Source organism: Rhizoctonia solani, chromosome 1 (assembly GCF_016906535.1).
Source record: "Rhizoctonia solani chromosome 1, complete sequence".
In the NCBI taxonomy this organism is placed as follows: Eukaryota; Fungi; Basidiomycota; class Agaricomycetes; order Cantharellales; family Ceratobasidiaceae; genus Rhizoctonia; species Rhizoctonia solani.
In genome coordinates, this window is record NC_057370.1 from 2,298,431 (window position 1) to 2,318,425 (window position 19,995).

General features: G+C 49.2%; 6 protein-coding genes across 6 annotated transcripts; 5 read left to right on the forward strand and 1 right to left on the reverse strand.

The window, feature by feature from the left end:
* Nucleotides 1-517: 517 nt before the first annotated feature.
* RhiXN_04255 (exosome complex exonuclease DIS3/RRP44) lies at nucleotides 518-6,945 on the forward strand (the record flags this gene model as incomplete). Its single annotated transcript, XM_043324072.1, has 16 exons — nucleotides 518-1,783; nucleotides 1,837-2,299; nucleotides 2,348-2,577; nucleotides 2,629-3,041; nucleotides 3,095-3,440; nucleotides 3,485-3,642; nucleotides 3,692-4,066; nucleotides 4,119-4,242; nucleotides 4,296-4,445; nucleotides 4,500-4,601; nucleotides 4,651-4,942; nucleotides 4,996-5,059; nucleotides 5,116-5,314; nucleotides 5,365-5,518; nucleotides 5,560-5,825; nucleotides 6,778-6,945. 16 exons carry the CDS (start codon nucleotides 518-520, stop codon nucleotides 6,943-6,945), a joined length of 4,770 nt encoding a protein of 1,589 aa, XP_043176491.1.
* Nucleotides 6,946-7,293: 348 nt separating this feature from the next.
* RhiXN_04256 (U3 small nucleolar RNA-associated protein) lies at nucleotides 7,294-8,275 on the forward strand (the record flags this gene model as incomplete). The annotated part of the gene is made up of 5 exons (XM_043324073.1): nucleotides 7,294-7,342; nucleotides 7,400-7,499; nucleotides 7,555-7,662; nucleotides 7,874-7,982; nucleotides 8,045-8,275. The coding sequence occupies 5 exons, from the start codon at nucleotides 7,294-7,296 to the stop codon at nucleotides 8,273-8,275; spliced, it is 597 nt and encodes a 198-aa protein (XP_043176492.1).
* A 752-nt stretch (nucleotides 8,276-9,027) lies between these two features.
* RhiXN_04257 (uncharacterized protein) lies at nucleotides 9,028-10,703 on the forward strand (the record flags this gene model as incomplete). The annotated part of the gene is made up of 11 exons (XM_043324074.1): nucleotides 9,028-9,141; nucleotides 9,191-9,230; nucleotides 9,268-9,288; nucleotides 9,352-9,550; nucleotides 9,606-9,667; nucleotides 9,725-9,849; nucleotides 9,895-10,024; nucleotides 10,086-10,224; nucleotides 10,286-10,313; nucleotides 10,369-10,540; nucleotides 10,588-10,703. The coding sequence occupies 11 exons, from the start codon at nucleotides 9,028-9,030 to the stop codon at nucleotides 10,701-10,703; spliced, it is 1,146 nt and encodes a 381-aa protein (XP_043176493.1).
* A 492-nt stretch (nucleotides 10,704-11,195) lies between these two features.
* On the reverse strand, nucleotides 11,196-12,927 carry RhiXN_04258 (Isocitrate/isopropylmalate dehydrogenase; the record flags this gene model as incomplete). Its single annotated transcript, XM_043324075.1, has 14 exons — nucleotides 11,196-11,217; nucleotides 11,275-11,380; nucleotides 11,443-11,491; nucleotides 11,552-11,682; nucleotides 11,754-11,841; nucleotides 11,917-11,928; nucleotides 11,981-12,150; nucleotides 12,204-12,221; nucleotides 12,272-12,334; nucleotides 12,359-12,377; nucleotides 12,432-12,484; nucleotides 12,541-12,574; nucleotides 12,631-12,696; nucleotides 12,748-12,927. The coding sequence occupies 14 exons, from the start codon at nucleotides 12,925-12,927 to the stop codon at nucleotides 11,196-11,198; spliced, it is 1,011 nt and encodes a 336-aa protein (XP_043176494.1).
* Nucleotides 12,928-15,018: 2,091 nt separating this feature from the next.
* Nucleotides 15,019-18,217, forward strand: RhiXN_04259 (Fungal specific transcription factor domain; the record flags this gene model as incomplete). The annotated part of the gene is made up of 12 exons (XM_043324076.1): nucleotides 15,019-15,095; nucleotides 15,148-15,217; nucleotides 15,291-15,348; nucleotides 15,523-15,800; nucleotides 15,851-15,877; nucleotides 15,943-16,675; nucleotides 16,733-16,803; nucleotides 16,859-16,969; nucleotides 17,034-17,074; nucleotides 17,131-17,805; nucleotides 17,859-17,926; nucleotides 17,976-18,217. The coding sequence occupies 12 exons, from the start codon at nucleotides 15,019-15,021 to the stop codon at nucleotides 18,215-18,217; spliced, it is 2,451 nt and encodes an 816-aa protein (XP_043176495.1).
* A 692-nt stretch (nucleotides 18,218-18,909) lies between these two features.
* RhiXN_04260 (vacuolar protein sorting-associated protein VPS24) lies at nucleotides 18,910-19,797 on the forward strand (the record flags this gene model as incomplete). Its single annotated transcript, XM_043324077.1, has 5 exons — nucleotides 18,910-19,026; nucleotides 19,080-19,257; nucleotides 19,321-19,442; nucleotides 19,493-19,648; nucleotides 19,711-19,797. The coding sequence occupies 5 exons, from the start codon at nucleotides 18,910-18,912 to the stop codon at nucleotides 19,795-19,797; spliced, it is 660 nt and encodes a 219-aa protein (XP_043176496.1).
* Nucleotides 19,798-19,995: the final 198 nt, after the last annotated feature.

Below are 19,995 nucleotides of genomic sequence, written 5' to 3' on the forward strand. Positions count from 1 at the left end.
GGCCTTGCCAATTGGGGTGGGTCCGAGCGGATGCAAATGCCGGGGCAGTCAAGTGCCTCGAGACGCATCTCGTCCTCTCCACTGCATTCCCCTCATTGGTTTGTTTTCTACGCTGAGCATCGCGAGTCGAACGCTGGTACCTAAAACGCGTAGAACACTGTGCAATTAGGACATAAAACTTGTCATTTCCCACCACACGCCTCTCCAGGCATACCATCTTGCCACCACCGCCTCCCAGGCTCCGCTCGTCGCAACGATCCACTAGCCCACCAACTACTTGTGGAACAATGTTTGTATAATCACCTACATTATCTTTCGTATTTTCTGACGATAGCATTGCATTTCCAGACTGTAACCCTATTTCAAGTTAAATTCGCGTCGCGTTTCGAGGCGCTGTAACGAGTATTGATCGAGAAAAACCTTCAAAAACACCAAAAACACGTAGAAAACTTCGAAAAACTTCAAAAAACTATTTTATATCTCAGCTCTCGCTTGGACTCATTTAACACGAGTCATTATGGCCGATTCAGCTACGCCCGCCACGGCGCAAGCGCCCTCTGCATCTACGAACAATAACGCAAACGCAAACGCGAACGAGAAGAAACCCAATGGTGGAAACCGGAATAATAACAATAACAACAACCGCCAAAAACGTGGACCCAATCGTCAGCCCTCGGTCAGCAATGGTCCCAATGGAGGCACCCCTAAGGACAATACGAATAATTCTGGGAACAATTCGAACGCCAACGCGAACTCTGGTGGCAAGTCCCAGCCTCGTTCCCAGAGGAAACCCTCTACAAATCTCGGCGCTTCCCCGGCGCCTGTGCCACAAGTTGCTGCAGTCGCGTCCGACGGATCGCGTCCTCCTTCGACCGATGGTACCAAGAAGACCGACAATCGCCGCAATAACAACAATGGCCAGCGCCGTGACAGCCAATCTGGTGGCCGAGGCCAGGGTAACAATCGTCGTGGGTCCAGTCGCCAGGCTAGCCAGAGTCGCCAGCAGTCCGGTGACCAGGTCAAGGCATCTCCCTCTACCGAGAATCCCACACCCGGTTCGAATCCTGCTACCGACCAGGCACAGCGCCTCTTGGAACGAGCGATCACCGATATGAAGTCAACTGCTCAACAGAACTCGGCAGCCGCACCGGCCGCGCCCCAGCAGCAGTCCGTTGCTCAAGGGTCGACTCTCGGACTCAATGCCCCCGTTTTCCAACCCGGCGCATCGGTTTACCCTACTCCTGGCGCTCCCACCGATCTCCCACCTCGTCATCGCAAGTCCGCATCCACCGGAAGCCATTCCAGCCCTGGTTCATTCAACTCTTCGTCGTTCACATCCCCTCTACAGGGTTTCTCGCCCAATCTTCATTCTATGCGTGAGGATGTCGCCGAGGAAGGCGAAATTGAAGAGAACAACCAGTATTCGGCACAACAGCAGGCACAGTTCCAGCAGAGGAACGCACAGCCACCTGTGGGCACCTTTTCTGCCCCTCGTTTTGCTGCGCTTGCTCAACAGCAACAACAGACTCAACTAACCCAGGAGGAGCCCGAAGTCCTTGGGCCCACTGGCCGCCCGCAGCTCGCGCCGACCTTCCAATTCGGTAGGCGTCGTAATACTAACACCGGCAATGCTCCTGCGATCCAAGAGGAAGATCTTGGTTTCCAATTCCCGCAGCAACAGCATTATCAACCTGAAGCTCAGCAGTCGCAGTCAATTGCATCAGCACAAGCACAGGCTCACCGTCGCACTGGAAGCGAGGTCACCGGTATGCTCGCTGAACAAGTATGTACATACACGTCTATTTTAAGGTGGCAACTTATTCACGAAACTATCAGATGGCTCTACAAGCTCAGATCGAGGCTCTTCAGCAGCAGCAACAGCAATTACTGCAGCAACAGATTGCTACTGGTAGTGTGATGTCCACCTTTGGCTCTTCCAATCTTGGCGCCGGCCGGCCTATGCAGAATCATCGCCGCATCCAAAGTCAGCAGATCCCTGTCGGAGGCGGTATGGGTAACTTTGGGGGCAACTTGCAAGGCGGTCCAATGGGCAACTTTGGTAACGTCAACCTCAATGGCGGACTCGGCCTTGGTATGCCTCCTGAACAAAACCCTAACGCTCCTCGTGGGCATGGTCGTCGCCACAGCGTTAACGTTATCAATAAGTCTCCTGGTGGGGGAGAGACACTTGGTCAATTCAATTACTCGTACGACCAAGATGGCTATGGTGACGGCTTCGCACCCGCTCCTAGCGGTCACAATCGCCAAGCTTCTCGCTCTGACGCTAGCTGGCGTATCAGTAAGTTACCTATCTGGAAATAAAGCTGCATACTAATCCCTTGCTCAGATGGAGGCGCCGGTGCTATCGGGAGCAGTTTTGGGCAGGGTACCGCCGAACTCGCTCAAGCTCAGGCCCAACTCCAGAGTCTTCAGCAGTTCCGTGCCGCAGCCGGTGGTCACCACCAGAAGATGCCTTCATTCAGCTTCCCCAATATGTTGCCAAACATGATGGCCGCAAATATGATGAGTTTTGGCGGTGGGTTGAATGTCCTGCAGCAACAGCAACAACAATTCCAGGTTTGTTATATGGGTGCTCTCTACGCCTAGTATTGATCAACTGTGTCATAGATGCAACTCCAGCAACAATCGAACCAGCCTCAGCGCAAGTCCCTCTTCGCCCCTTACCTTCCCCAAGCTTCCCTTCCTCCTTTGCTTGCAGCTGGAAAGCTTGTTGTTGGCATTCTTCGCGTCAACAAGCGCAACCGCTCCGATGCCTACGTGTCCACCGAGGTGCTTGATGCAGACATTTATATCTGCGGTTCCAAAGATCGCAATCGTGCACTCGAAGGTGACATTGTTGCTGTTGAGCTACTAGACGTCGATGAAGTCTGGGGCACCAAGAAGGAGAAGGAAGAGAAGAAACGTAAGAAGGAGGAGAATGCTGCCTATGATGTCCGTGGTGCGATCGGGCGCAAGAACGACAAGAAGAAGGACGATGTTGAGGTCGAAGGCCAAGGACTGATGCTGTTTGAGGATGAGGAGTAAGCTTAATTGACGCAAAATCTGTAGACCTCGTGACTGATTATCTTTCTAGGGTGACCGATGAGGTCAAGCCCCAGTTTGCTGGACACGTCGTTGCCGTTGTTGAGCGTATGCCCGGCCAACTCTTTTCTGGCACCCTCGGACTTTTGCGTCCATCTTCTGCGGCGACCAAGGAGAAGCAGGAAGCCGAGCGCCGCGAGCGCGAGGGTGATCGTTATGATGAACAGGCCGCGAAGAAAGAGATGGAACGCCCCAAGATCGTCTGGTTCAAGCCTACTGACAAGCGTGTTCCTCTCATCGCCATCCCGACCGAGCAGGCACCCCCCGACTTTGTTACCAATTCTGAGGCCTACGCTGACAAGCTATTTGTCGCATGCATCAAACGCCACGCAAGTATAGTATTTATATTTTAATTATTTGAATGCTAACCTCCAGAGCGTAGCCCATTAGCTCTCTTCATCCGTTCGGCACGCTCGTCGAGGAGCTTGGTCCGATTGGAGATGTCGAGGTCGAAACCAGCGCCCTTCTTAAGGACTGCAATTTCCCGACTGAAGAATTCACTGAGAATGTCATCAAATGTTTGCCCCCTCTTCCATGGACGTAAGTACACGAGCCAATAAACTTTCTAGACACTGACGTGATACGATAGCATCCCCGAACGAGAATACGAGACCCGTCGTGACTTCCGTAACGAGCGTGTCTTTACTATTGATCCCACCACAGCCAAGGACATGGACGACGCGTTGCACGTTCAGGTTAACGACGACGGTACTTACGACATTGGTGTTCATATTACCGATGTCTCTTACTTCGTCAAGCCGAACACTGCACTCGATCGGGATGCTCGCAAACGTGCTACAAGTGTTTATTTGGTTCAACGTGCTGTACCGATGCTTCCTCCTACTCTGAGCGAGGAATTGTGCAGTCTTGTCCCCGGAAAAGAGCGCTTGACCTTCTCTGCTGTGTTTACCATGACGCAAGATGCACGAGTAATCAAGAAGTGGTTTGGGCGCTCAATTATCAAGTCAGTGGTGTGCAATTTTTCAAGTTGTGCATATATTTATACTTTTCCTCAGATCCGCTGCGAAGCTGTCCTATTCTGAGGCTCAGGGAGTAATAGACGGTGGCAATCTCGCTAGCAAGAACGTTGACCCGCAGCATAGCGCGAATGCTATCGAGGGGGATATTAAGATTCTCCATGTGAGTTGGGCGCTAGACAGCTTCGACTTTCTTAACTCATGTTTGTCCAATAGAATCTCGCCAAGCAGATGCGTGAGCGCCGTATTGAGAATGGCACACTTAGCATTCAGTCCTTGAGGCTCAAGTTCGATCTCGATGAATCTGGTGCACCCGTCGACTGCAGTGACGAATTGCAAACAGAGGCCAACCACCTTATTGCAGAAGTATGTTGTTAAATTGACATGTGATCTGGTACTAATCAACTTATTCTCGTGTAGTTTATGATCCTGGCCAATACTGCCGTTGCTCAGCAAATTGCTGTTCACCTGCCAGAGCAAGCACTTCTCCGCCGTCACGAGGAGCCTATCGAGCGTCGTCTGGTGAGCTCATTGTAGCTACACTTGTTAGTTGGTATTAACCGGTTCGCAGGCTGGATTCAAGGAGCGTGCTGCGCGTCTCGGATATGAAGTCGATACTTCATCTGCTGGTGCTTTACAAAGATCGTTCAACGCTGTCCAAGATCCTACCGCTCGTCGTCTCCTCGAGATCCTCTGTTCCAAGGCCATGCATCGTGCCAAGTACTTCTGCACGGGTATGCTTGATATTGCCAAATACAGCCACTATGCGCTCGCGGAGCCGCTGTACACCCATTTCACCTCCCCTATCCGTCGTTACGCGGACATTCTTGTGCACAGGCAATTGGAGAGTGTGATTGGCCCTGGTGAGTAGCTTTCTTCTTCACCGTGAATTATGGAACTTATATGCATATCATAGCCTCTGACGTCAAGTTCACCATGGATCGCGATTCGGTTGCCAAGGTTGCTCAGCAGTGTAATATGTATGTGTTAACTTGGGTGGCCCGAACTTATGCACTAAATATATCCTGATATACAGCAAAAAGGACTCTGCTAAACTGGCCCAAGAACAATCTGCTCATCTTTTCCTATGCTTACTTATTTCCGACCTGACCCAAAGGTACGGACCTGTGGTTCGCCAGGCTCGTGTAGTTGGGGTTCTCGACGCCGCATTCGACGTTCTTATCCCAGAGTTCGGCATCGAGAAGCGTGTCCATGTCGATCAGATGCCTATTGACGTAAGTGCTTAGATTTCATGAATGCCGCCCTAATACTCACATGCTTTTAGAACCATGTCTTTGAGGAGCATACGCACACTCTTCAGATTTACTGGTCGAATCGTGATGTGATCTCTTGGTTGGCTGAGAACAGCGACGACGAGCATCTCAAGAAGGTCAAGCAGACTGCCGAGCAACACGCGGTTAAGATGGAGCTCACCTCACGTTCTGTACATGACGAGCGTGCTTTGTTCGACGAAGACGAGAAGACGAGATTGTCATTAACCGTCCTGCGCCTCCTGTTGACGCTGCTGAAGAAACTTCGAAACAGCGCAAGTTGTCCAAGGCCAAAGTTGAACCCCAGTTTGAGGGTCTGCGCCGCACTCCTGCTGGTCACCGGATCCAGGATATTCGCGAGCTCATGAGTGTCCCCGTCATTGTGACTGCCGACCTCACCAAGAGCCCCCGGTTATCAAGGTATACAGCGTTAACCCTTACGCTGAGGCCGCCCCAACTCCCAAGAAATAAGTCGGTTGGCCCGCGCTACTCATGCTTTTTTCCAAACATTTGAATTCTGTGCTTGAACTCGGAATTGTTATGGTTTATGCAGCGCTTTCTCATGCCACCGTTATCATTCTTCCTGTACTTGGTGTGCTTACCACCCTTGTAAACCTCTGTACTGTGCTGTGTCTGAAATTCCATTTTGCGAGATAATTTGCTGATTCCATAAATGTGGGCCTGGCCAAGCGATCAGAAAGAAAATTGACCATGGTAGGTTGCTATGTTAACATTGGGTTTCGTCGTTCTGCCCATCTCCCACTCCTCCCCAGGTTCATGAACTCCTGCTCGTCGCCTCCGGTCGCGGGCGTTCATACTATGCTCAGCAGAATCAACCATATCTTGGAACCAACTCCTCAGGCTACGTATGATGGGTCCTCCCAGACACGTCGATAGGACGCACCACACGACGAGGCACACACTAATGTGATTTAAAACAAGTCTACACTGTGTATCTCATCAGATCTCACAGAAGTACTGTGCATAACAGTATTAACTTTCTTAAAGACGCGTCTTCTTCGCTGTAACCGGAGGCCATTATGATAAGAGGAGATAGAAATGGAGGGAATGTGTAGACCAGAGTGACCGCCATGCGTGGCTGTGTTGGCGCTTATGACTCTGATGTAATCCAAAAGTTCAGTTTTGGATTTGGCGTCCACTTGACCTGCGATGGATGCTCTGACTGCTGCAGCAGACGCAATCAAACCTCTCGGCAGGGCCAAAAAGAGCTCAAAGAAACAAGCTAGTCAGGATCAAAGCCACAAAAGAAGCGCCCGGATGCTACTCTGCACTCGATAACGCCCGGGCTGACTACCTCGTTCGATGCGACCTGCCGCAACCGAGTCGAAAACACATGGTCCATATGCACACATTCGAGACAAGAAACTCAAAGCCAAACTTCACTCTCAGGTTGCTCAGGCTCTCAGGCAAAAGCTCTGCGCCAGGATGCCACGACTTGGTTGGCGGCAGAGCCTGGTGGAAAGATGGAAGTAGAGACGGAGCTGGAGCGCACATGGCGTACGACACAGGCAGAGATCGTTGAAGCTGTTGGGTTCGATGTTGCGACTGGAAGAAGAGAGGGAAGTGGGACCTAGGTCCGTACCGAGTAAGGTATTCACGCAACGGACGGTACGTTTTGTATCAATTTAATAGCTTCAGGGCTATACTTAGATGACCTTTAGCCATATGGCCGTCGCTGGCCGAAGGGGGCATGTGAATAACATCCGAATGGCAGGAGAATAAGATACATTCGGAAATTCAACTACGAGAAACGGTTAGGGACATAACGTGAGTCCAAGTGATATTATATCATTGTTAGTCGCTGATCGAAAGCCCGAACCAAGTTTTCTTCAAGACCATACATGTATGCTGTGGCCCAGAAAAATATGTCAACGGGAACGATGGTCGCCGAGCAAAGGACTAAACTAGGGGCATGTAATGCGATGACCCAAAACATCCACAATGCGGTTATATACCTTGGTCATCAAAATGGTGAGTGGCCTTCTGGAAAATTATATTTTTGAGCATTGGATAAACATATTACCGCAGGCACGGTAGCGTTACACACACCCTCTACTCCAACTCCCCGTTCGCCTACAGGCCCATCTGGGCCCGATAACATCCCTCAGTGTGGACCCCAGCTCTGGGGGTCGGTATCTTGCGACCGCAGGTCAAGATTCTCGTGTTAAGATATGGGATTGTAGGAATTGGAAAGGGTGTGTTCGCGAATGGACCGTTCGTGGCGGGGCCCCAAGCGAAGTAGAATGGAGTAGAAAGGGTGGCTTGGTGTTATTGGTGGAGGATCTATCAATGTACGTGTTCTCTCTTGTAGTTATAGGCTACTGCTCAATCTTCTGCAGGTATATGCATCCCCTTCAGTCTATGCCCTGCCCCACATCCTAATTCAACTATTCCTCCGCACTGTACCTTACCCATCCCATCCCTCATCGTCCGCTTGTGAGCATGCGTTTTTTGCCCCTTCCAAGATGCAATCGCCATTGGCCATGCGCGGGGCGTTAGTAGCATAGTCGTACCTGGCTCTGGAGAGGCAAACATCGACTCTTTCGAGGATGGTGTCTTTGAGAACAAGAAGGCTCGCCAAGAGAGAGAGGTCAGGAGCTTATTGGACAAGGTGCGTGTGAAATATCTGGTTCAAAAATACCTACCCAGACTTACGCACAATATTTCCCTTAGCTTCAGCCCGACATGATCACGCTTGACCCAGAGTTTATGGGCCGGCTCGCCGAGCCGGGGCATGTGCCCTTTGCTACTCCAGAGCTACCCTTCAGGCAAAAGCCAAGGTTAGATCGACTCCGAGATTTAGGAAAAGCGGACGAGTCTCCAGTATCAGAAGAAGAGGGAGGTGATGTCAATGCGGATGAAGGCGGCGAGCAAGCTAGTAGGCCAAAAGAGAAAGATAAATGAAGATGCGTGGAAAAGGCAAAAGCCTGAAGAGGTACCTCAGGAAAGAGGAAGAACGTTGTTGATCCTAGCACGGTACGCATGATCATCTTTTCCTTTTATCCTACCATCTCTGGATATCAACTCTTCACCTGCTGATGTAGCAATTGCTAACTTTGGTAATCTGTCCAGGTGGCTATACGAGAAAATAGCCAAAATGCAGGCAGCTCGTAAGGCAGAGGCACGCCAGAAGGCCGGCTTACCTGAAAAAGAGCTACGACTGACTGCACTAGATCGTTTCAAAAGAAAAATCCAGTGATCAGTGATACATTGTCATTTTTTGCAATTTATTGTATTTTCTTATTCGATCTGCGTTCTGAGATCTTGCTATCACATTCTAGTCCAGGTAACCGATCAAAGCAATAAGTATTTCAGCGACTTGGGAGTTTATCATGAATATATTGGATATTGAAAGCCAGATTTGATTTCTTAATTCATTAGCATAATAGCAACTTAGAAAGCAATGTGTTTAATCGTACTCCATTGGTTAAGCTGAAGTGTGACGACGCATATGACTACGCTACTGTAATGCTGCTGATTCCCAAGTTGACATCTTACTTCCGGAAGGAGAAGCACATGAGAAACATCGAAAGGACCACATGGTTCGTGTAAAAGACGCTATACAAATAGCATAGCATTCGAGGCTCGTTCCGATAACTGATAGGCAGAAGCTCTGCTGGCAATTATATGACGCTATTGACCAGCTCCCGTCCACCATGGTCCCACAATACGAAGCCATGCCTCTCCAAGTCCCCCTCCCACAGCTCTCAAAGCAAGACTTTGAACTCAAGATCGAAGGAGTGGGTCAATTGACCAAAACCCATTACAAGGTAGGCAGGCGGCATTCATAGCTAGCGCCAAGATCAATCATTTAGACAGGAGGATAGGTTACCTTGGGATCGAACCATGTACATGGCCAGTAACCGCAGTGTTTACACCGACTAAAGGCAGCATAGACGTTCGGTGGATCGAACTCAGTGAGGACCCTTTGTTGTGAACTACTTTGTTTCGTTCAAGCTCATACTACCAACGAACTATAGAGGCCCAAGTATATGAACGCGCACACACAACACATATCGCTGATGTTGAAGAAGTCAGCCAAGTTTTATTCCAATCCACCTCTATTGTATTCGGAACGGAGGATAATCCATCACATGAGACTATTACTGAACCTCGCGTCCTCTCGCATGTCTTCAACGTGCCTAGTCACATGCCGAGTGCGCTCCAGTCGAAGCGCAAGTGAGTGAATAGATGCGAGATTGAATGAAGAAGTAATGTGATTGGGACGGCCCAGACGCGCTCAAGTGATCTGGAAGCTCGTATTCAAAGTGTATCGCAAAGCTGGAGCTTTCAAGCGTAAGTAGATTGAAGGTCTTCTTACTGATGCGTCATTGGAATTTGGCCATGTTTTAGGGGACATCGCTCACGAGGCCAAATTTCCTGCAATCAAGAGCTACCTACCTATCCCGGGCGTCGAGCACGAGGCTCCCTTAACAATAGGAGGAGATAGCCCCAAGGGTGATATTTCTTGGTTATTGGTGAGCTTTGTTGATATTGGTTAATACTCATAGCACTGGACTCAGTCAATTCTATTAGTACCTCCCAAGATCCTTGTACGCACCAGGGACACAACCAGGGCTTCCCTTGTGCTCACGGCGAAGCCTGGGCACTCAATCAAGTCTCAACTCCGATCCGTACAACTGGAGCTGACTGGTCAGTCCTGATTTAATGACCTAATCCTGTCCCCAGTCTCCAATCGATTATTTGGTGATAGAGTATGTGGTTGCTTCTGGAGAACCTGATGTTCTCATTGATACACTTTATCGAAATAAAGTCGACACATCTGGAAGCAATATCGAGAGCAAAGAGGGTTGCTCTTTTGATTTCGATTTGGTTGTCCCGAGCAAATCAAGGTGACTATAATACCAAGCTCCGTTATCATTTTACGACGATCGTTAATGATAATTGATTCAGCCCTGACTATACGGGAACATTTATGTCCGTACGTAGATCCATCATCTCGCCTGACGTCCATTCAAACTATGCACCGTTCTCAGGTGACGCACCGCCTTCAAGTCACCACAACATGGAAAGGCCGTTTGCTTGATAAAGTGACTAGCCATCCTGTTGTAATTGCGGCGCTCAGCCATTCGGAGAGGCAGCGAGCAATCGAAGAGGTGGCTCTGGTTGAAACAGCACCTTCTATAGCTCCGCCTTCCCTGAATGATGGTATGTAAGATAAATCAAGTATCAAGATGTACACTGACATAGGCTAGACATCCCTCCACCATCTTATATTTCAACACAACGCCTGGTAAACGGGAGTTTCGTAACTCTCATGGCTCATCACATGAAGACGAAATGTCCTCAATCTCATACCGGTCGAACATAGATACCCCCACTACTGGGAGTGTCGTTCATAGCACAGCCGGGTAAAGACCCCGAGCCAGCGACCCGCAGGATTAAATCACACTGAATTATATAGGGTCATGTGGTCTTATTTGATACTGTAGATGCCAAAGGTGTTGTCTCATTAGGATTAGTTTAGGACTCTATAACACTACGAAGCGACATAGCAATAACGAGCTAAAGTACAGCAAAATTACTTGAGCTTGCTGATAATCGCCTGTGTGAATTCTTTCGTGGTAGATTTTCCACCAAGATCACCTGTGATAGATTTCCCCTCGGCGATTGTCTACCGTGATACCGGGTGAGTACTATGCACGCGATGAGGATAAAAGTGCCACATACACCCAGAGCCGCGGCCTCAATCTTCGCCGCATGGTCATACAATTCATGTGACGGAGCATCATCAACGAGGACAGTAAGAGTGCCGTTGGGTTAGCGAGGCCCTTGCCTATTCAAAGTTGTATTGTAAAACTGGTTAGGGGTTATTGTGCGATTGTCTACCGTGATACCGGGTGAGTACTATGCACGCGATGAGGAATAAAAGTGCCACATACACCCAGAGCGCGGCCTCAATCTTCGCCGCATGGTCATACAAATTCATGTGACGGAGCATCATCAACGAGGACAGTAAGAGTGCCGTTGGGTTAGCGAGGCCCTTGCCTATTCAAAGTTGTATTGTAAAAGGTTAGGGGTTATTGTCTTGAAATAGTAGTTCATCTCACCAGCAATATCGGGCGCGGATCCATGAACAGCTTCAAAGATGGACGCGTCCTAAGCGAGAGCACAGACACGGTTTGAGTAAGTATGCTTCACATGCGACAGAGACTTTACTTTGCCGATATTTCCAGAGGGAGTAAGGCCAAGACCGCCAATCAGTCCAGCACACATGTCCGACAAGATATCACCGTAAAGATTGGGCATAACCATCACTCGGTCGGCAAATGCGCAGGGTTTGTAGTGATCTGAATTACGATGAGATGAGATCGGGTCTGTACAAGTCGGTTCTTTGATCATCCTACCTGCAAGCATGCACGATCCAAGAGATCCTCATCGTATTTAATGTTAGGGAAGTCTTTCGAAACCTCACGGCATGCTGACAGGAACATGCCATCTGATAATTTCTGACGCATAATTGAACGCATAGCGAGCAACACGTTCAGATGCGTCCCATGTAATCAATTGATAGATTGGACTACGCCGTCGACAATCTGTGTCAGAAGGTAAGATATATCTTTGGCCTACTTTAAATGTTCACTTTACCTCATGCTCAATACCAGAGTATTCACCCTCAGTATTTTCTCGGATGAGCACAGTGTTAACATCATCATAGGGAGTCTTGAATCCTTGGATCGATACGCAAGGCCGTACATTTGCGAATAGGCTGAAAGTTCTGCGAAGCGTCAAATTCAAGGAGACATGCCCCTTTCCAACTATCAACTGTTTAGTATCGATCACTGTATGTCCAAACTTGTGCGTTACTTACTAGGTGTAGCAAGGGGCCCTTATGAGAATATAAGCGCAAGATGTGGTTTGTAAAGTATCAGAGCTTACCCTTGAGAGCAACGGTGTTCTTCTTAACACTTTCAATAGCAGCGTCCGGAATCACAGTCTTTCCTTCAAAATAGGGGTAACGCTAACCTCCTCCCTCAATAGGGACCTACGTCCCACTCAGTCAGAGAAAATACTACATCAGGTCCACATTATCCCATACCTTGGCAGCAACATAGATCGCCTTCACTGCCTCAGAGATTTCTGGGCCAATACCTATGGCCCAAGTTATAATACTATTATAGCCCAACTTCCAAACAACGGGTACGAACCATCACCAGGAATCAAAGTCACAGTATAGTTCCCCTGGAAAACTAGAATTAGCCTTGGCCGTAGTTTGTCGCATATAATCTCGTGTCAACCTTGGAGTTTTTGGTCCCGGCAAAGGCTGCGGTCTGGCCGCTTGCAGTGCTTGCATATGCACGATGCTATAGTATAAATCAATATGCATGCACGAGATGTTGCGCATTGAATCGCACCTGTGTTGCACGGAGAGCGCCAGTCGCGCGAGACAGTGTCCTGGAGAACATCGCAGATGTCAAACGAAAAATTATCAGGGTAAGAAACGAAAAATTATCAGGGTAAGAAATGGAAGGATCCGTCTGTGGAGTGATGCCAGGGCTCGGGTGAAAACGCTTCACCTTTCCGACGATCACCATATCTTATCAGATTAGGCATTGATCCCATCACGTGCTCAAATTCAAGCGCCGTTGTCGACCTTCTGTCTCGTTACGCACCACCTGCCAGAGAAATCACAAATGTGATGCGAAATTGATCGACGAACTTGTCAATACGTGAATCGGACATCCCGATACAAACACCGTCTCCAGCCGGGGACCGAGGGCTCCGAGGGCCCCCAAGCCGAGCGAGACTGGGCTTTGGCGGAAACATGCGCAGAACTCTAGCTTGCCATCGGAGCTGCGCCGAATAGACTCCCCTCGTTCCAATCTAACCATTTCCTACTGTGTATTCGTTTATATGTTCTAAAATGAGCCCCCTCATTCGCTAGTCGAGCAAGATACGAGTATGTCCGTTGGTGATGGCTGACATTTAGTGTATGAGTTACCAAGGCACGCCGCACTACTTTTGGTAATCATTCGTCTCAGAGCTAACTGTATCCTGGTAAGGCGCTAACACTCGGCTCAGAAGCCCGGTAAGCCTGATTTGTGACATTGTTTACACCTGCCGTACTGATTCGTGATATGAATTCCGATAAGTTCGGTACCCTCATGCTCCCATGCATATGTATGCGACAAAGCCTGCGTATACATAGCTTGAAACCAGCTATGGCCTATTTATATTTATTTGTATATTCTCGGACTATTCGCATGCGTGCACATAGGACGAGTTAATCCATCAATCGAACTACCCGCTGTGCCTCCACTGCCTCGCACAATTCCAGTGCAATGGATCTTGTTGGCATTCAACACGTACAACGCGGTATAACGCAAACATAACCAAATTAATTGCGCGACAGCGCCAGGAGCAAGCCCAAGAATGATCATCATGCATCGTATTCGGAATTGCGAGGGGCAAGGGAGCTACCACCTCTCGTTACCCGCTCTTTTGTACGAAAGAGAGATGTGCATGGGTCACATGTGCACGAGTTGAGACCGTTAGCAATATCCGCAACTGTTGTGGCCACGTTTCTTCGTGGAACTGTCCCATCTTGAACGGTAATAGAGTTGGACCAGAGGATTCGGGAGGTAGTCCGTTTGGTTGTCCTAGAGCCGCTTCCCACATGGTCATCGGGAAGAGGCTAACCACTAAACTTCATTAGCTGTTCACGGGTAGGCATAATTAGGGGTAACATAATTAAGCCTGACAACAGAATAGTGTATATAGAATCTGATATCTTACGGCTCGCCGTCTCAATCACGGTCATGCGCGCTAGCGAATCAATTGAAGTTATTCAACGTGTAATTATATTACTGGCATCTAGACATATGTATGGTCCAATATTCTACATTGAATCACGCCCCGGGCCCATAGGTATACAGAGCGGATGCCTGAAAAAGATCGGACGTGAAATTTCGCGGTACATCCCAGAATGGAAGTGGGCTCATGTCATTGATCCTGCCCGATCCCCAAAGCCGGCAGGCATCGATATATAGCTGTTCGGCACCGGGTTGTACGGGTATACACCATAGGTATGATTTGAGCTTGAAATTTTCAGCTCTTGTGTGCAAGCTCCAGTAACAACGTTGATTTGGGCTCTGATTGCGTTGGAAGTGTGCGATTGCCTCTAGCTAAGAAGACGGACTGTCCATTCATCGTAGCCCGTAGGTGGAACGAGGGTATCAATGACGCCTTAATTACGATGAGGATCACTCCTACTCACTTCCCATCGACATTTTTGGCTTGGCTCGCAAGTCCTCGTTGTCGAACCCACGGGAATGTCAACGTATTCCGAATTGAACTGCGGTCCTGTGCTTCCCTGGCATTACAAGCCATCACCCGTAAAGGCATCGGCTGAATATGTGTTGGAGCTCGACGACTCCAGTGGGTTGGCCAACAACTGAACAATTCTAGACATCATGTTTGAGAAAATTTGGGTGGCCTCTGAATCAAAGGTCTGTGGCCGATCTTGAGTGGCCGCGTTCCAGAAGACGACAAATCAAGTCGCCGGTTAGCGATCTCGTGAATTGGCCATGAAGGCTAGACCCGCCTCACAAAACAAGTATATGTGCTAGAAACAAATAAAGCTGCACCCCCGGCAAGTTGCTGGAGATGTTGATAACCACGCATATATGACCTCAGGCAGGGAGCCAGAAGGCACCGAAGAGGCACTCGATGACAAGATGAACACAGGCTTCGAGGATCTAGGGTAAAAATGGCAGTCTGTGACTGTAGACATGGGCGTAATGTCGGATGGCCAGGCGATTTTTGGCTGGGTTCGGAAGGAGTCTGCCGGTCGGAGGACCAAAGGAGCAGATTGGTGATCTAACTGTAAAATTTTCATTGGGCTATCGCGAGGAACGCGTTGACAGCCACTGATGTCTTTTGGAGTCGTTGTGGGTAGATCATCGAGGTGCTGTCCGAGAACAGGAGCCATGACAAGGCACTGCAAGGCCGATCGTGTAAGGAGGCGTGCAAACTTAGACACACGAACTAGGGACAGCTTGATGGTTCCGGCTGATTGGTTTCAAATTTCCTTTTTTAATTGGTAGGTGGCGCCTAAATATTCGAAGCCTCACTACGCTATTGCTTGCCCTTGGATGGTTGAGCGCATGTGACTCGCCTTGTCAATTCAGATTTGAACCGGCCCACCACTTCACCAGCCCCTCTTGAACCACCGTACCCGGCTCTGGATGGAGCAATCTCATACTCAGTCTACTGCATCTTCGACACCTCTCCAATACCCATCCCCTCAAGTCGCCAACACGGCCGCAGCCACTACATCATCAACGGCACTGCCGTCAACAAGCGCAAGGCTGACAATGAGCCTGGCACAAATGGACAGGTCGGAAAGAAGAAGGCCCGCACCCGAGTTAGTTATTCGTGCTCGGAGTGCCATCGCAGGAAGCAAAAGGTAGATGGCTTCATTCTGAACGAGTCACACTTTGGCTGATGCATATGTAGTGCGACCGACAAGTGCCGTGTTCGCATGTGAGTCTGCTTACTTGCTATCCTTTGCTTGGTCCCTGCACACGCATCTGACTCATCTGTCCAAGTGCATCGCCCGTCGTGTTCCTGAGCTATGCAAGAATTACACGCCTGGCAAGGGAGAGGGAGACCTCAACCTGCGCATTGCTCGCTTAGAACAAATTATCGAAATGGCACTACCTCACATCAGTGCTTCCGTATCGATCAGCTCGTCTGGAGAAATTGTTTCTCCCCAACAGGGCCAACATAGCTTCTCCCGGTCAGCCTCCCCCTCGAATGAGACAGACGAGGGAATTGCTACCGGGACAACCCTAGATATCGCAGCAGGGACTCTGCAATCAGGTAAATGGTATGGTGCCAGTGCTCTTGGGAGCGTGAGCGTTGTCCCTATTCTCGAGCAGCTCCAGCACAATGGCATTTCAACCGGGCGTCCCCCTACTTTGGACGACATACAGCAACCAACCGCTGCTGAAAAACTCAAGTCTCTTGTTCAGGAGTGTGGCGTTCCTCCTCATAAGCTCGCTGAGCTTGTCCAAGATCTTCCACCCAAATCTGTTGCCGACACACTAGTCGACTTTTATTTTACTCACATAAACTACACCCGATACCCCTTGTATGAGCCAGCTTTTCGAGTAAGCTATGATTCCATATGGACGAACGGCGTACGAGTTTCCCCCAGTGACGCAAGATTCCTCCCTCTTCTATTTGTGGTGATGGCCACAGCTGCGCGGCTCGCGCCAGAACACATTGCTGGTGACTTACGAACTCGCCGTGTTACTAGCCTGAGGTATTATTGGTCCTGTAAGTCAGCATATTCTCGGGGGATTTACGCCGCTTTTATTCATGCAAATACCCCAGCGCGCCGTACATTAACGCTGGCGTCCGCAATTCAAAATGAGAGTTTAGAGTTATTGCTCGCTCGACTTCTGGTAGGTTCTGATATTCCAAATAATAATCAACCTCTCAATCTTTGCATTTCGCTAGAGTGCGCGCTTCTTGATATTTGATCGTCGAATTACTGAATGCTGGAGCCAGCTCGGTGCTGCCGTTCGCACGGCGCATGCACTTGGGTTGCACCGCGATGGTGCCAAACTGGTTAGTTGACCAATTATTTTGAGACCCCATCGAGCTTGACACTTTCGAGGGGTTTGGGCTTTAGGGCCTAGATCCGTTTCAGACAGAATATCGCCGACGAATTTGGTCAGTTCTTTGCGTGATGGATTAATGAATATTATCTTGACATATGTCTTCAATAGGTCTTACTTGTACCATGCAGATCGTACCCATGCACTTCTCCTGGGTCGACCGCACTCCATTCAGGATGACTATACAGACACTCTACCTCCAATGAATATCGAGGACTCGGAGCTTCTCATTGCGACTTCTTCGCCACTGAGACCGCACCCGTTGTCTCAACCGACGCATATGACCTTCGTGATCTTGAGGCATCAACTGGCGAAGATTATTGGACATATTGTCCATCATTTCCAATTTGTCCGTAGTCATTTGAGGTACCAGGAAGTACTAAACTTGGACAACGAGCTGCAGCAATTTGTCGCAGCACTCCCGCCGCATTATAGTCTGGATCCTGACACTAGCTTGGATACCGTATTGGATTTCCTACCGGTCCATCGATTCCTTATTGTTACCGAGGTTTACTTTGTGCGCATAAGTCTTCATCGGCCGTATTTGCTCCGCAAATTGGACTCGGACCGGTTCAACTTTTCTCGAAAGGCGTGTTTCGATTCCGCTCGACGCGATTTTGAAGCTCGCCAGGCTTTCAAAGCAACGACCCACAAAACCATTTTGGATAGCCTAGGCGGGGCTTACCGTGAATTCCAAGCCGCAATGATTTCGGGGATCGCGCTCTTGATCGAACCGCAGAGCGAAGAGAGCTTTGCACGGAGGCGTGTGCTCGACACCTTTATCAAGTAAGTTCGCTTTCTTGTACTTACGTCTTATTTAATCTCCATGGTATTTGCAGCCAATACGGAAGTAGTTCGGAGGTTGATTCTACTACTCGACGCGAGCTTGCGATTATCGAGCTCCTTCGTAAACGCTCTTTAGAAATTAGGAGACCCCACCAATGTGGACGGCGTAGAGGGCAAACAGGGAAGTCCTACAACTGAGGAGAATGCCAAATTACTCCTTGATCTTAACCGGGGCGGATCCGCAGTTACGCGGGGCCGCGCGGGTTCCACTGCTTCTACTCGTCCCATGTCCACGACACCTGGTCACACGCTCGGTGCTACTACTCCTTCGAGCTCTGCATCTCCGTATATGCATCACCCATCCCCTGCCATTGGACCGTTTTCCGGCCCGATCAATCTCGCAACTATTTGAACCTCGATCACCGAGTTTCCAGCGACCAAAGCATAATTGGCAACGTTCACTCCTCCCCAATCGCATGCCGTGGTTCCTGGCGGATCACCCTCCGATTCCTCAACTTCGGAAGAAGCAGCCCAAACACTACTCGATAATTGGCTTAACCAATCAACTACCGCCGAAGTTGGGTTTGATGGTGTGTCTGCGAGTGATGCAGCCTGGGCTGGGGGGTCAGACTATGGTGCAGTGAATGGGGGTGTTCCTGGGCTGGGGGATCTCGCCAACCAAGAATTTGTTGGTTCGTTGATTGGCACCATCGGTGGGCTTGACACTCCATCGCTGCACGCGGGTGGGGTCGATAGCTCTGATTGGGTGTACTGGGATGCGCTAGTTAACGAGATCCGCAACAGTAGTTCGTCATGATTATGATTCTTTGTTTTATTTAACTTAGGTACGCAAACTGATTCCCAAATATGCTCGGTCCTCGGGCGCAAGTGTGGCCTTCTCTTTTCATTTTGTTCATGTATTTTTGTATTTTTATGTTCAAACCTACGACGTACCAATAAAACGGCATGAAATTATCTCTTCTTGTTTTCAGATGTTTGTTGCGAGCGTGGTACCTAATGTGGTATATTGGAATGATCAGAACCGGCGCTTGTGCTTAGCCAAGGCACGACCTCGATTTCCCATTACTTCTGACTTACCACGATATGTCCATGAAATCCATCAACCGATTCCTTTACGGTCCTACCCCAGAGGAGAAAGTACGGGCTTGGCAGCAGAAGCTGAGAACTGAACAGAGGCAACTGGACAAGGAAATTCGGCAGGTATGTGGCAATCAGTGTTGCCCAATTATCCCCAAGTTGATCACCAATGTCAGCTCGATACAGCCACCGCAAAGGCACGCACCACGCTCAAGCAACTTGCGACCAAGGGGGATGTCAAGTCGGCTCGTGTTTTGGCTAAGGAAGTCGTGAGGAGTAATAAACAAAAGGATCGCCTACACGTGAGCAAAGCGCGGCTTGGGTCTATTGGTGTTCAGCTGCAACATCAGATGGGTGAGTGCTTCGAGGGTTGGGTATATTAGAGGTTACATTGATATATAACTTGGCACATGTTAGCTATGGTCAAGGTCACAGGCTCGCTCCAAAAATCCACTGAAATCATGAAACTCAGTAATTCCCTCGTCAAGTTGCCTCAAATTAGTGCTGCCATGCGGGAGATGACCATGGAGATGACCAAGGTATATCGTTAATAATAATGATATTTAACACTATCATCATCACAAAATAGGCTGGTATTATGGAAGAAATGTTGGACGAGACTTTGGAAGGTTTCGACGAGGACGAGGAATTGGAAGAGGAGGCAGACGAGGAAGTAGAGAAGGTCTTATTCGAACTAACTGATGGGAAACTTGGTCAAGCCGGGAAAGTGGGCGGAGAGCTTCCGGTAGGTGGATTTTTGAGCACTTCGGTGTGGGTTGTGAGTAACGCTCCCCTTTGTTGGAACAGACCACCGAAGATGCCGAGGAAGAAGACGAGCAAGATCGCGAGATGGAGCGTATGCGCCAGCAACTACAAGCACATCTCAGTAGCTGAATAGTATCTATCACATGCGAATATTTACGCTGTCACTCTTATTTATTGTGCCGGATGGGCTAGATGTACGAATATACTTGAATTACTTGACCCGTGGCGGTGTTGTTTATACTTTGAGCTAAGCGCCAAAGGATGGCTTCGAGTGGTTGAACACGACTGGCTTCAGCTCAAACTTGCCCGGGTATCCAGTGTTCTCAG